The sequence below is a fragment of the Gymnoscopelus microlampas genome (assembly GCF_963454915.1).
Source record: "Gymnoscopelus microlampas genome assembly, chromosome: 7".
Classification (NCBI taxonomy): Eukaryota; Metazoa; Chordata; class Actinopteri; order Myctophiformes; family Myctophidae; genus Gymnoscopelus; species Gymnoscopelus microlampas.
Genome location: NC_139944.1, coordinates 29,795,809 through 29,811,372, shown reverse-complemented (window position 1 = coordinate 29,811,372; position 15,564 = coordinate 29,795,809). Strand labels below are relative to the sequence as shown.

At 43.5% G+C, this 15,564-nt stretch overlaps 1 protein-coding gene across 1 annotated transcript; it reads right to left on the bottom strand.

Annotated features, from left to right (window-relative positions):
* Positions 1-8,798: 8,798 nt before the first annotated feature.
* On the bottom strand, positions 8,799-13,577 carry LOC311048697 (protein unc-119 homolog B-like; the record flags this gene model as incomplete). The annotated part of the gene is made up of 5 exons (XM_084061959.1): positions 8,799-9,060; positions 10,465-10,637; positions 10,988-11,087; positions 12,069-12,182; positions 13,337-13,577. 5 exons carry the CDS (start codon positions 13,575-13,577, stop codon positions 8,948-8,950), a joined length of 741 nt encoding a protein of 246 aa, XP_083918085.1. The 3' UTR covers positions 8,799-8,947.
* Between the last annotated feature and the right edge of the window lie 1,987 nt (positions 13,578-15,564).

The following is a 15,564-nucleotide window of genomic DNA, read 5'->3' as shown; positions in this document are numbered from 1 at the left end:
TGGCAGTGGCGCTCTCTCTCTCTCTCTCGCTGGTGTTTCCCCGCCGTTCGTGTCATTGGTTGATCATAGCAACATGGCTCATGGACGTGCACATGTGTTGAGATCCATTCCACTGTAGCTTATCTCTACTCTATGAGATAAACTAACGGACAGGATACTTGTTGTGCTCTAGACCAGTGGTTCTCAACCTTTTCATGCCGTCACCCCCCAAGAATCATATTTTAACTGGGGACCCCCCCCCCCCCAAATAATCCTATTTGAACTGGGGATCCCCCACCCTGACAAGCACTTGGAATTGTAGGAGTTCAGGCAAAATACTGTGAAAATAGCAGATCTACAAGCTCACAACGCCTTGCGCTGCGAGGCGTTGTGAACTTGTAGATCAGCTATTTTCAACATTTTTTCCTCATTCTCATTATTTGACAATTTAGCCAATCTATCTATCTATCTATCTATCTATCAGACAGTATAGCACATTAAAAGCAAGGAGATGGTGTCAGGAGGACAAAACTGTAGTTTAAAAAGGATAATTGATGGAACTTCTTAAAATGAATGAACCGGAGTAGGTAATGGACAGGACAATCCTCCAATTCACACACCCAACCACCCTGCTGCAATTTTACCACCCAAGATTATTACCATCCAAACGGCATTCAACTCAATGCCTGCTGGTCCAACTCTTGTACGACCTTCATTTGACCCTTATCCCCACCATTCATCTATCCATCTCCAATGCTTCATCCAGTTCGCCTCCACCCCTTCAGCTAACCTGGCCCTATAGTTGCCCAGGTCCTCATCCTAATCCTTTTCATCGGACCTGGAACAAGCCCATTTTAATGATAATTTGTCCTGCATGTCACATGCTCCAGCATGAATCAACATACAAAAAACATCTGACATAAAATAATCTACAGTAAAAACATCTGTTCTCATGCACACACATACACAGTACACATCCTGAGTTCACAATCCATGTGAGTGTGTATGCGCGTATGTGCGTGTGTGTGTGAGTGAGTGTGTGTGTGTGTGTGTGTGTGTGTGTGTGTGTGTGTGTGTGTGTGTGTGTGTGTGTGTGTGTGTGTGTGTGTGTGTGTGTGTGTGTGTGTGTGTGTGTGTGTGTGTGTGTGTGTGTGCTTACATGCTAGTAGCCCATATGAGAGAGTATGTATGTATGTATGAGGGATACACATGCATACATATTATGCAAATTATTATTATTATGTATGTAATAATAATAATAATTATAATAATAATAATTATTATTATTATTATTACACTTATAAGTTATAACTCACTTATTTAGGCCTCATTTCAACTCATCTAACCCCAGCAAACCAGCACTGTACCCGACCTTCAGCTATATACCTCATACAACCTATAGGATGGCGGCCCACTCTCAGATTCCACGTGACAAGCTGTCCTAACCAGCTAAGTGGCAGATTAGCTGCATTACCTCCAACAAGTCTGCCACTCTCTTTGGCTGGCCACGATCAGTCAGCTAAGCACTTTCAACATGCACCTCAGCTACCTACTACATCACCAGTACTCACACATTTAATGTGAAATGCGCTGGCTCAATTCAACAGCTTGTGCCTTCGGCAAACTGTAAAAAATATAAATTTGATGCATAATAAATTATTTGTTGGATTTCTCAGACGGATTAGTTATTCCTTATACTAGGGTAAACTGAGTTGAACAGTATAGCATAGATTAGGCTGCTGTCTGATTACGGTAGCAATGGCACCACCCTGCATTTAGAAGTGTGTGTGTGTGTGTGTGTGTGTGTGTGTGTGTGTGTGTGTGTGTGTGTGTGTGTGTGTGTGTGTGTGTGTGTGTGTGTGTGTGTGTGTGTGTGTGTGTGTGTGTGTGTGTGTGTGTGTGTGTGTGCGCGCGCGTGTGCGTGTGCGTGTGCGTGTGTGTGTGTGTGCGTGTGCGTGTGTGTACCTTGCGGGCATTTTTAATAAACATTTGGTTTTGATGTCCCCATGAAGATAGTAAGACAAACTTGTGTGTTGTGTGCACATGCATGCCATGCGTGCATGCACAAATAATAAAGGGACCAAAAAATGTTATCACACTCCACAACCCTCACAAACGCTCTTTCGATTCCTAACAAACTTTTTTTTTGTTTCTCTGTTCTGATAATATTAGACTACATTATAATCTGTGTGTTTTTGTGCATTTTGTGCAAGACAGGCCACAGGGCATTTGTGTGCATGGCAGTGGGGAGAGGGAGAGGGAGAGGGAGAGGGAGAGGGAAAGGGGGTGGTGTGTGTGTGTGTGTGTGTGTGTGTGTGTGTGTGTGTGTGTGTGTGTGTGTGTGTGTGTGTGTGTGTGTGTGTGTGTGTGTGTGTGTGTGTGTGTGTGTGTGTGTGTGTGTGTGTGTGTGTGTGTGTGTGTGTGTGTGTGGCCTGGTGAACCATAGCGAGAGAACAGTATGTAGGACAGGCCCGGCACTAGCTACTAGCTAGCCTATCCTGGCTGGAGCCATGGTTGGGCGTGCTGAATTTCTGCATGCATGATCAATGGCACTGAATAAAAAGAGGGAGAACGAGAGAGGCTTGGGGGAGGGGAAGGAATGAGTTGTGAGACATGTGGAAGAAAAAAAGGGCAAGGTGAAGTAGAGCAAAAAAGGAGAAATAATAGGACAGTCATAGCACCCACAACAAGACCATCAATCAAATCACGTTTGATACATGAGAGAAATGTCAATGCAAAATGAACCATAAAGGAGACAATGTTCTTGCAGTACTGGAGAAACTTTGGCTCACTTGTTTTATAGGCTTAAGCAGCCCATTTGGCATAACACACAGGTCAAGCCTGTGTGGAAAGGAAGAGTAACAACTCTCGCTCTCTCTATGTGTGTGTGTGTGTGTGTGTGTGTGTGTGTGTGTGTGTGTGTGTGTGTGTGTGTGTGTGTGTGTGTGTGTGTGTGTGTGTGTGTGTGTGTGTGTGTGTGAGAGAGAGAGAGAGAGAGAGAGAGAGAGAGAGAGAGAGAGAAAGAAAGAAAGACAGAGTGAAAGAGAGAGAGAGAAAGAGAGAAAGAGAGAGAGAGAGAAAGAAAGAGAGAGATGAGGGAGGGAGAGAGACTAGTTTTCGCTATGCTCACACTACCCCCTTCCCTGACTTGTTGTCCAGATAGTTTGTCCAATCCGGGTCTTCACTGCTTTTGTTTCCTTGACCACAGATGACCCAAAGTGGGGACCTATTGTCTATCCGTGACCTCTGGCCTCTCCAGGGCCTGGGACCTGATCTCCACCGCCCTCCAGGCTGTTTGAAAGAGAGTGAGATGGGGACTGGGGGAAAAAAGACTTAAAACTATCTGAAAAACAAGCAGCAGTGGCTGTATCGTCCTATATGTGTCAGCAGCAGCGCTCCCACAGCCCTCATTTGCATGTAATACATATATGTAAACACAGAGCAAGCGAATCCGGAAATACCTCACAGAGTTAAAGGCAGGCAGTGGTTAATGGAACAGGATTAAAAATGGAATGTTTGCGAATGGATGAAAGAAAAAGGCAACAAGAGAAGAAAATCTTTTTAAGTGGGAGCCAGGAGGCCATGGCGGAGCCCTGCGTTTGCTGTGGGTGTTTTTTCCACCTGGCAGGTGGCGAGCCAAAGAAATCATTACATGAGAGAGGCAACGGGAGGAAACGAGCACACCTGTGCTTGCGCCAGGAGCCCCACCTCCGTTCTCCAATCACAATCCTCCATCCCCCAGGGGAAGGTGTGGCAAAGACAGGGAGACAAAGGGAGGAGAGAAAGGTAGAGGAAGGAAGAGATTGTTGGGGAGATTTCCAGGCCTTCAACAGTTGTCTGAGGTTGAGTTAAGCTTTTATTAATCTTTCAAGTACCAACCACACACACACATACAAACTGGACTGATGATACTGATAGCTAAGCAATAAAAGACTGCCATGGGTGGCTGTAGGCTTTACTGGGAACACATAAAGGCTGCAGCCTATTTACCCTGATGACACAAAAGCCTATTTCTGTCTACCAGTTGTATGAGAATTAAGAAGCAGCCGATATATACATGCAGGAATAGGCTACTGCCCAGACAAATGGGTGGACAAGCTGAGGACAGAACACACACACAAAGCCTTCCGGAAACAATTCAGAGGACAACTAATACTTACAGACAGCTTATCAATATTATAGTTGCCACCAAGGAAATTGCTGTGTGAAGCAGAGTCCATTAAAGCTCTGTCTGTCTATTTATCTCACTTGTGGTGTGTTATAGACAGCAAGATTTGTCATCTATTAGATAATCTTCTGTCATATTTATGCTGTATGTATGAACCTCTGTTTAACATATTGAATCTTTTAAGGATTACACTCTAAAATGAGAAATTAATTTTAATCAGTGAGTATCTCAATGATACTTGTAGAAAATGATTGATGATACTGTAAATCAAATCCACTATGGGACACACCTTGATAAGATGCTAAAAGGTTCACCAAGTAGACCCTTGATATTTTAGAGATAGTGAAAGGGGATGTATTCTCCTTCACTATCTATTTAGTAATACTTATTTTGATAATGGATGCTGGTGGATGCTGGTGGCACTCTAGACTACATTATCACTCAAAGCCCACAGCTGGATATTGGATGAAAGATATGTGAGGACTAGTGCAAGACATCAGCATGGTATGATCTCCTTAGGGGCACGATGATGTCACCAAGCCATTGCTGCAGATGACATCATGATATAGTATAGACCCAGTCACGACTCTGAGGTCATCATCACGCCTGCCCAAAGAGATTTGTTGTACACAGTAGTTAGTTGACTCATCGTCACTTTGTCCACATTGAAAAATGTGTTGGGCTTAATATACTGTTTGAACCATTCATCCAGAAGTGCGTTGTTTCATTCAAATTACGGAACACTTTGAGTCAAACCACACTGAGAATGTACAAATGTCACTTTTAGTATGCTCTCAGAGTTAAATGAACACTGAAGATTTCACTGTGGAGGGTGGAACATCTACTAGTTTCTGTTGTATTTCCATACCAATACCATGGAGCCAGAGGGCGAGAGAAAGAAATAGAACAAGGGAGAGTGGCATAGGAGGACGAGACTAGGTGACGGGTTAAAGAGTGGTTTTGGTCAGTGGTAGAAATCCACACCGTTGCTCTCCAAAGCACTTCGGCCTGAGACACACACACTCACACACATACGCAAGTCAAGTTGTAATACGTCCCTGTATCTCTTTTAATCCTTTTTCCACTCCCCCCTCTACTTGTGTTCACAGAGCCTATCAACGCCATTCCCAGCTGCTATTTATAGGAGACCACTGTCCCCCGTCCCCCTAGGTTGAGTGTGGATGTCTGTATACGAGTGTCTTTGTGTGTGTGTTCAGAAAATCCCTCGTACTCCGCATCTGTGTTGCTTAATTATTTGACTCAATGAAAATAATATCTGTGAAAGCAAGTCACAGTGGTATGCAAGTGTGTGCCCATATGTACATATGTGTGTGTGTGTGTGTGTGTGTGTGTGTGTGTTTCGGGGGAGGGGTGAATGGGCTTAATTTATCCCACCTGTCCAGTTGTTTCCGGTGTGTGTGTGCAGTGACTGCTGAAATGTATTCCACGAAGGCTTGGGGGACATACAGTGTATCTCTGGATAGTTGGAGAGTGTGTGTGCGTGTTTGGGTGTACTTTTACTCATCATATTTGCATACAGTCAAATGTAATAGGCTATGTGTACTGTAGCCCTCATGTGGCTGCTTTGCCAGCAAGCAGGAACAGCCCTACAGCCCGGTAGAAGCGTATGGCTATTGATTTATGGGCTAACAGTTAGATTGTGCCCTGTTTTGCTGTCTGATTGATTGGCAATTGACACATTAGTCTTGCAGGCAGGGTTATTTTTTACCCATGTGTTTGAGTGAACATAGTAGAGCAATAGAGGAATCAGGTAATTACACGTTTGGGTGACAAATAAGCATAACTCAAGTCTTTTAAAAATGTTTTTCAAATCTCTGCAGCAGGATACACACGCACGCACGCACGCACGCACGCACGCACACACACACACACACACACACACACACACACACACACACACACACACACACACACACGAGAGAGAGAGAGAGAGGTCTCAAGGCAAGGTCTCTCTCTCCCTTACCTTGATTTCCAACCCCATCAGTCGTCCCAGCCCAGGTGCACTGTGATGTCACCACCAGTGAGGAAATGATGCAACAGAGCAGACCATGGGATGCATGGGTGACTAGCAGGGATACACAGTGGATTTACATTGAAAATAAGTTGCTGTTGTAATTCTTTAGTGGGGGAAAGGTGTAGCATCTGAACTGGCTGAACTGCAGCAGGAGCGTGTGGTTTCAACTTGACTGATAATATTTGACATGACTTTATACAAGTATTAGTCAGCATAATTCTGCACTGTAACCAAAGCAGAGGAATTTATCAGGAGAAGAGAAGTAGGCTACAGTGAAGTAAAGACATAAAGACAAAAGCGTGAAAGTGAGAACTTTGCTAGCTTGTTTCTGTGTGTACATACTTCCATAAATGGTGTTGGCATATGTGCATTAACATTGTCAGTGTTAAATATACTCTTAAGATTATAGAAATTGACCCAAATGGACCCTTCTAGTCCTTTCTGGCCCATTTTTACTCTCCCAGAGTTAAATTAACACTGAGGACTTCCCTGTGTATGTGAATGGCACCGACAGAGAGAAAAGGGGAGAGGCAGAGAGAGAGCAGAGGGGGTCCATTGTGACTCTTTGTGTGGCTCAGATTGTCCTGTTCTCTGGGAAAGTGGAAATTCAACACTCCTCTCCAGAGATCTGGTTACCAGGTGAGAGAGGAGGAAAAGAAAGGAAGAAAAAACAGAGTGTGAGAGCAAGGGAGGGAGGGATGCATAGGTGCACCAGTAAAATACTCAGTGTTAATTTAACCCTGAGGGCTAAAAAACGGACCCTGCGGGTCCATTTGGGTCCACTTTCTGTTAACTCTCAGAGTTAAATCAACGCCGAGGATTTTACTGTGTATGTGGAGAGAGCGGAACAGAAGGGGAGTCCATAGAAAGAGCATGAGATTTTGGAAACAGGAGTTGGAAATCGAGATGGAAATGGAGAGTGGCTGGTGGAGATGGAGAGTTGAACATGGAGAGATAAGAGAGCTGGTAGGACAGAGAGAGGAGAGGGAATTGGTTTAAAACCCCACAGGACTCTATTTGGCTGCTATAGTGACAGAGGAAATGGATGAGTCTGAACAGCCCTTCACATGTTTTTAAGCCAATGAAACCCAGTGTCCCTATTTTAGGGTGAACCTTCGACAAAAACAGCAGATCTACAAGCTCACAACGTGTCACAACGCAATGTGTTTTGAGCTTGTAGACTGGCAATTCTCGGCAAAGGGATTTGGTGTAGAGGGGCAACGGAGGGGGCTTAATGTAGACCCCTGGAGGGCTGCAGTCAAAGAAGTGTAGGGTTTAACCACTTAAACCCTCAGGCTTAGTAAACTGGATCTGAGTTGGATCTGTACTTGGACCGCTTTTTCCCGTCTACACCAAATCTCTTCGCCAAAAATAGCCAATCTATGTGCTTATAGATCTGCTATTTTTCGCAAATGCCCCTTAACCACTTGCTGGGGTTCAAGTGGTTAAGTTGTTACAACACATTACATGGTGGCTATCCTGTAAATGCAGCAATAGGCCTATCTGTACATTACAAATAAAAGAAAATCTATAAATAATTAATAAAATCTCAAATAGAATAAAGGACTTCAGATGGACACTAGCCACATTTCTCCAAATAATACTGTAAACAATAAACATGTCATTTTTAATTAAATCAAGCACAAAGCCATTAGAACAAAACATTTAACCATTTCTTTATGACCAAGTTATGATATAGCTCCCCCTACTGGCCACGTACAACCAATCACACCCGTTCAACCTCTGCCATTCTCACACCTTGGAATGGTGATGCACGCACATATCATACAGTAAATGTCCATTTATTTGCTCTTTCACTTTTCTTTTTACAAACAATATATCATATGATTTTTTTTTACAAACACCACCTTCAACCTAAAACAGCATATTTTACAAAGTACATTACAGGGGTGAAGCCATGACAGACAGACATACAGACAGACAGACAGACAGACAGACAGACAGACAGACAGACAGACAGACATATAGATAGGTGGGAGAGAGCATGTGTGTTTGGCAGGATGTTTTCTCCTCCCTTCATTTCAGCTCATAGAGTGGATTGCGTAGATGCGGTAACTCTAGGAACAGCTGCTGATGACACACTGAGAAAACCACTGTGTGTGTGTGTGTGTGTGTGTGTGTGTGTGTGTGTGTGTGTGTGTGTGTGTGTGTGTGTGTGTGGTGTGTGGTGTGTGGTGTGTGTGTGTGTGTGTGTGTGTGCGCGCACGCGCACGCGTGTGCCTGTGCGTGTGTGTTAAAAGTGCATATTGAGGACAGACTACTTTGGTTTGTTTGAAACATGTCCTGCGGGAAGTGGAATGGAGCCTTTTTATGATTTAGAAAATATCTTTCTTATTGAAACTAACAAACAAAGAGTTTAATTCCCTGCAAAAGCGTCCGAACAGCCTGTGTTTCTACCCGTTTGTGAGACCAGAGGCTGATACTGCAGTCTTATCATCTCCTGCAGTATCGCACATATCACCTGAAAATTAATGCATGTTTATAAATATCAGAGGCAACTCAGTGTGTTTGTGACTGGGTATGTTATTGTTTATGAGTGTGTCGGAGCCCTGTGCATGTATTCATTCATATGTGTATACAGTATGTGCATGCATGCGTGTGCGTGTGCGTGTGCGTGTGTGTGTGTGTGTGTGTGCATGTGCATGTGCGCGTGTCCGTGTCCGTGTGTGTGTGTGTGTGTGTGTGTGTGTGTGTGTGTGTGTGTGTGTGTGTGTGTCTGCTTGCACATTATCAGGAAAACCGTATCACTGTCCTCCATTATAAGCATAGTCTGCTTTGTTGTGCATGACCAGTCTGTTGTCAACAAAATAAAAGCTGTCTGATCGGGTCTCGTAAGGACACTCCACCATCTGACGAACTGTAAAACACAAAACAGAGATACATTAATGATTATGTGTGCACTGTGGAAAGAAATGTGCCTCTGTACCTCAATGGGTAAAGCTTGACAATAACACTGCCTGATTCCCACTGAATTCACCTACGGAGTAAAATCCAGAGTGGAATGAGGTTCAATCTCCTACTGGCTACATGTCGAAGTGTCCTTGAGCAAGACAATGAACCCCTAGCTGCTACCGATGAGCTAATCTCTCAAGAACAGATTCTGCTCTACGTTTGAATCTGTCGGTAGCCGTGTTGACAACCCGTGCGCATTGGTTTCAAGTGGGCGTGCAATCAGATCAGGAAGCAGGCCGCGCTTTACCCAATCAAATGTAGTGGGCGGGATTCACGTGTCCGTCGACCCTTCCCCCCTCGAAGCGAACCGAAACTAATTTAACAATAGCGTCCGCGGAGCAGACAAAACCACGGAAAGATATTCACATTTTAACTTGCTCTTTCATCAACGATTCAATGATCCATGTTCTCTGGGAGAAGTGGTGTTAGTGTTCCGTGTAGAAATATTGTTAGTGGGAATGAAAACATAATCGCACCACCCGGAAGTGGAGCGGTGAAGGCAGACCAAAAAACCCGGTTTCCTTGCGCACGTGTGCTGCGTTTTCTTCCGCCCAGAGCTAACTGAGATAGAACAAACAGCAGAGGTCGCTGTTTTTCATTTTCAGTTAGGTCTGGGTTCCCAGATTGCCGATGAGCAGGTTGGCACCTTGCATGGTTGCCTCCACCGTCAGTGTGTGAATGGGTAGATATAACGCACATGGTGAAGCGCTTGGAATAAAGGCACTACAGCAATGCAGAACTTTTACCATTTTGTGCTAAATACCATGTTTCTCAAGTATGGTTCACTTATTCGTGAGGTCATATCGAGAACCTGCACTTAATAGAAAGATCAATAAATGGGCATGTGAACCATAAGCTCTCATTCAACTTCACGGAATATGTATTCCGTCATATGAATTCTTTCCATTAACCACATGAACTGTAGCAGCCCTATTCTGTGGGCGAACATTCAGCAAAAATAGCCATTGCGACAATGCATTACAACGCAATGGTGGTTAACCACTTAAAACCCTTAAAATGTAGTTTGTTGACACTGAGTCCCCCAGGGTTCTATACTTGGTCACCCCCCCCCCCCCCACCAAATCCCAGAGAATAGCTCATCCACAAGCTCACGTTGCGTTGCAATGCAATGTGTTGTGAGCTTGTAGATCGGCTATTTTCGGCAAAAGGGGGAAAAAATGGCTAACCACTTAAACCCGATAGACTAGTGAATAAAGACGATATGGGTTCATGTGGTTAATGATGTATTTTAGCATTTCAAATTTGATTTCTGAATTTTATGGACCCAGAAAGAAAAAGGAGGACTCACCCAGATTCTCAGACAACTGAGGGAACTCATAGATATGCTCGCACGTATTACGGCTGTCTGGAATACAGAAGCCGAAGTCGAAGTCAAAGCTCTTCAACAGGTGATCTCGGAAATAGTGCCTCTCAATCATGCGGAAGTTGATTAGAGGTCGGCTTCCGACCGTGAATTCCACCCTGCTCCAATTAAAGAGACAGCCATGGACCGAAGAAGGATAGGAAAAAGAGGGCAGAAAGTAGTCAATAGCAGTACAGTTTGTTACAAAACAACATATACAGTAAATAATCATCAACCTAGTATCAGTTGGATTAGGACTGATTACGTCCATGGCAGACATTCCAAGAAAGGCAATTTACAATTAGAATTGCCGATTTACAGGACCAACAATCCATTATCTATTAACAGGTTCAGCTCAGACTAAAGGCCTATTTATTTATTCATTCGTATTATGCCTGGAACTTGCCTGGTATTATGCCTGTCTTTTGTTTTGTCAAGGTATATGAATTGAGATGTGTAAGGTACTCACGTGGCTCCCACAGTCCTTAGCCTTAGGAAGGCTGGGGTGAACTGGTAACGTACGAATCGCCCAGCAGTGGTGTCACCTTCTCCATTCTCATCCTCCTCCTCTGAGACACACAGCACAGAGACACTTAACACTACCACAACTTATGATTATTAGCCAAGCATGCACCATGCTCTTAGACAGGAAGGAAGCCTCTGGCTTACAACTTGAAACAAACTGTCAACTGTAAGTAAGAAGCCTTGGGAACAAATGTCTTCCGAGCCATGTGGCCCATAGGTCAGGAGAACCTGTCTCCTGTTTCTGTAGCGTGCGTGAGGCAGCTTGATGTACAAGTACTCCCCCTGGACAAGACGCTAGTATGTTGCACGGGCCCCCAATCCAACCCTTGCTGCTTGAGTGCCAAGCAGAGAGGCATTGGGTACCATTATAGTCTTTGGTATGACTCAGCCGGGGATTGATCTCCGACCTCCCAATCTCAGGGCGGACACTCTAACTACAAGGCCACAGAGCTGATGCCGTGCCTTACTGCAACTCTTGCTTACAGCCTGAACAGTCTGTGGAACTGTACAGTATACTAATATGCATTGGTGTGTTGACATGTTTACATCTGTAATGTATCCAAACAAAGCCTTTGACGTGCATTTATGTGGTTGACTTTTTTTTTCTTTATCATTTTTATTCCACGATTTTGTAACCCATTTTTTTCACCCAGTGCCAATTGCCTAAATAATCCTGGGCGCTACTCTCCCTCTGCCAGCCAGGGGAAATCCCCGAACGGCTCTCATGCTTCTTTCAATGCATGAGGAGTCCATAAGGATTGAGTACTATTTACCTCTTTACATGTGTAATACATCACATAACACACACACACACACACACACACACACACACACACACACACACACACACACACACACACACACACACACACACACACACACACACACACACACACACACACACACACACACACACACACACACACACCTCCCTCACTCTCTCTGTCTCTCCATTTCTCTCAAACATACAGTAAGAACGAAACACAGTACAACAATAGTGTAAAAGACAGCATCAGGCAGCGTACCAGTGTGCGGAGGTTTGGCAATCTCAAAAAGAACAGTGTTTGACTCCAGGTCTCTGATCTTAAAGCGGATGAAGTCGATGTTAAAGACATTGTCCTCAGGTTTACAGAGGAACCCTGCAAGATATATACATACTGTATGTCAGTGGTTGTCCTCAGGTTTACAGATGTACCCTGCAACAATGGCACATACTGTATGTCAGTGGTTCTCCGGGGACCCCAAGGGGTCCTTGAGGGGGTTCCAGGGGGTCCCCAGCTAAATGTGTTAATATAGCATTAAAATCATTTCAACCACTTGAAAACCTACATTGGCTATTTGAAAATAGCCGCTCACAACACATCGTATTGCGACACATTGTGAGCTTGTTATTTTCAAAAAATAATAATAATAATTTTGGAACACACCGCTTGTATGGGGTCACTGGCCAAAAATATTTTCTGATGGGGGTTTGTGGCCAAATATAGGCTATATTAATTTGGGGCGTCCTTGACACCGTTGATTCACAAGACTATTAGGTATAGTGTGTTAGCCTATATAATGTTATAATGAGGTGAGGTGTGACACAATCATAGCATACTATATCAAGGCATTATGACCTTCTAATCTAGAACAACAGTTTAACATACAGTATCGTTGTATTTGTCAACTTGTCAAGTCAAATGCTGTAAATATTATTTCATAGTATTTAATTTTAGATTGGGCGCCATACAACACTTTAATCCTCTGTTAGGTCCATCAGAATGAAAATAAAAATAAAATATCATCCTACGTCCTTTACAGCAGTGGTTCACAACCTTTTCAGGCTGTGACCCCCCCAAAATAATCATATTTGAACTGGGGACCCCCCACCCTGACAAGCACTTGGAATTGTAGGAGTTGAGGCATTACATTTTGTTTGACTCGGTTCCACAGATAAATATTGCGAAAATAGCAGATCTACTTGCAAGGCGTTGTGATCTTGTAGATTGTAGCTATTTTCACATGTTTGCCTCTTTCTTATATTATTTGACCATTTGGTCATTAAAGTCACTTCACTGTCATCTGGGGGACCCCCCTGGTTGTCCCGAACCCACAGGTTGAGAACCACTGCTTTACAGAAAACAAGCCCCAATAGGGCTTTTCGTGTTATCCTTTTTAGCACCAAGCACCATTGTATAATCGTACCACTGTACTATTTGCAAACTGTTAATAAAGTATTCAATCAATCAATCAATCAATCAATCAATCAATCAATCAATCAATCAATCAATCAATCAAACAAACGACCTACCTCTCGTAGCTCCCCGCAATCCTAACACATCCTCGTGCGTGATAATGTGTCCACTCTGGGCACGGAGGTCTTCTTCTGTGACAGGCCTACTGTCCACCTTGCTGCTCCTGCGGGACTTGAGCCCTTTCAGCACACCTCCTCTGTCCCTTGGAGGACCCTCAGTGCTGTGGTGCCCCCCACCGCTGGGGACATGGTGGTCTGCAGCAACAGGTGGGTCACTGCGGGCTTTGGCTCCGCTCATATTAATAACACCTGTCACTCTTTCTCCACGGTGTGTGATCGCTCTTTCTGTCGATTATAATGCTAGAAGATGGCGTCGCGAATGTCGATCGCTGTTACAGTGCACTGGTCCGGACGGTCAAGCTCTTGTTTTTGTAGGCACATGCTGAACAGTTGCCATGACAACTCGTCCAGAGAGCGAGAGCGAGAGCTAGGAGAGTCCTAGCCCTGGTTCATTATTATTTTATTTACTCCACTGCGCCCTCTATAGATCTGGTCAATGGTAATTTATATTGACCAGATCTGTAGAGGGCGCAGTGGAATAAATAACAAATAATTTCCGTCTGGCGGACATATTTTATTTTCTGCCCAAAAAGTGTATTATACAGAGAAGGTGGGGTGCTGAGAGGCTTTCCACCCTGGAGAATAGACTTTCAACAAAACAAAACTTTCTTTTTTTTTGGTGAGTAGCGAAATAATTTTGTATATTTTGACTAAAGACGGAGACCTCGCACAGCAGTGGAATTTTCGGTCTATGAGCAGAGCAGCGCGCCTGGCAGCGCGTTAGAGAGAACTGCTCTGGACCAGGGCTATGAGAGTCCTTGCTTGAAACATCCACTAGAGGGCGGGGAGTCTTTTCTTTTGTCCATCTGTAGTCCGAAATGTTCTTTTCTATACATAGGCCCTCCAGCCTCCACCCTCTCACTCTGTTCCCAGAGTTTACATCGCAAACAATAGGCTATTAAAACTATTTTTAGACTATTTTCCCGCCTATATTTGTTGTCACATGAGTAAGATAAGTAGCCTATGACATCCATCCATTCAATAATCTATGTAGGCCTATTTTTTCTTATTCTAAAATAGGATAGGTTAGGGATACTTAGGTGGCCAGACTATTGCCTCCCACAATTTTCAAATGCATTGTGGAATAGTTGTATGGCTACGCGAGTTGTTTTTGTTCACATATAGGTCAACATAACTGAATTTGCAGATAGGCTACAATGTCTTTTCTTATGCCAAATTTGTTCAGCTTTATTTTTTTATTAGAAATATGTCCCACAGCTAAAACTAACGTCGAGCACATACAAACAATTCACATTTGTATTGTAAATAATTAGTTTGCAATGCAAATATTTGCGGCAAAAATACAGGTGCTATTCAAATTAGGATGAACTTTATGAATGGCAGCACATACATACGCCTACGTCTAGCTGGTCCATATATGGCCTGGTGCATAGCGTTAGAAGGAGTTCTCCTATATAGAACTCTTTCTAACGCTAGTGTGAGGTGGTGCAACTGGCCCCTGGGGCCAGTTGCACCACCTCACACTAAGTTCAAACTTAGCCTAGTTATAGCTTAAACACATTCAATCCAGAAGGTGTCTCTGTCATTTTAGATTTCTTTGGCTATTCAAAAATAGCAGATATACAAGTAGATCTGCTATTTTTTTTAAAATCGTGAAAATTAGTGCAAATCTTTGAATATATATTTTAAAAATGTGTATATATATTTAAAGATTCGCACAAATGTTCACATAAAAAAACAAAACATAGCAGATCTACAAGCTCATAGCACGGTTGATCACAGATACTTTTCCGGCTAAATTTGTTAAATGGCTTTTTTAAAAGCCATTTAAGCTATAACTAGGCTAAGTTTGAACTTAGTGTGAGGTGGTGCAACTGGCCCCAGAGCAGAGCTACAGTACATCCGGCTGTCAGGCTGCAGGTAATAACCTCTAATAAGACGCAACGAGCAGTGAAATTGATTTCCTTATTCACTGTCCGTAAAGTGATTGTGCGAGTGTCTCAAGAAGAACTCGTTTGTCAACTCCAGTGAGCAGCAGCAGCAGCAGCAGCAGCAGCACTGGCAGCCAGTGGTGTAAAGTAACCAAGTACATTTACTCAAGTACTGTACTTAAGTACACTTTTGAGGATGTTTTACTTTATTTGGAGTGTTAGCAATTGTCAACACTTCTACTCCACTACATCAAAGGCAAATATTGTACTTTT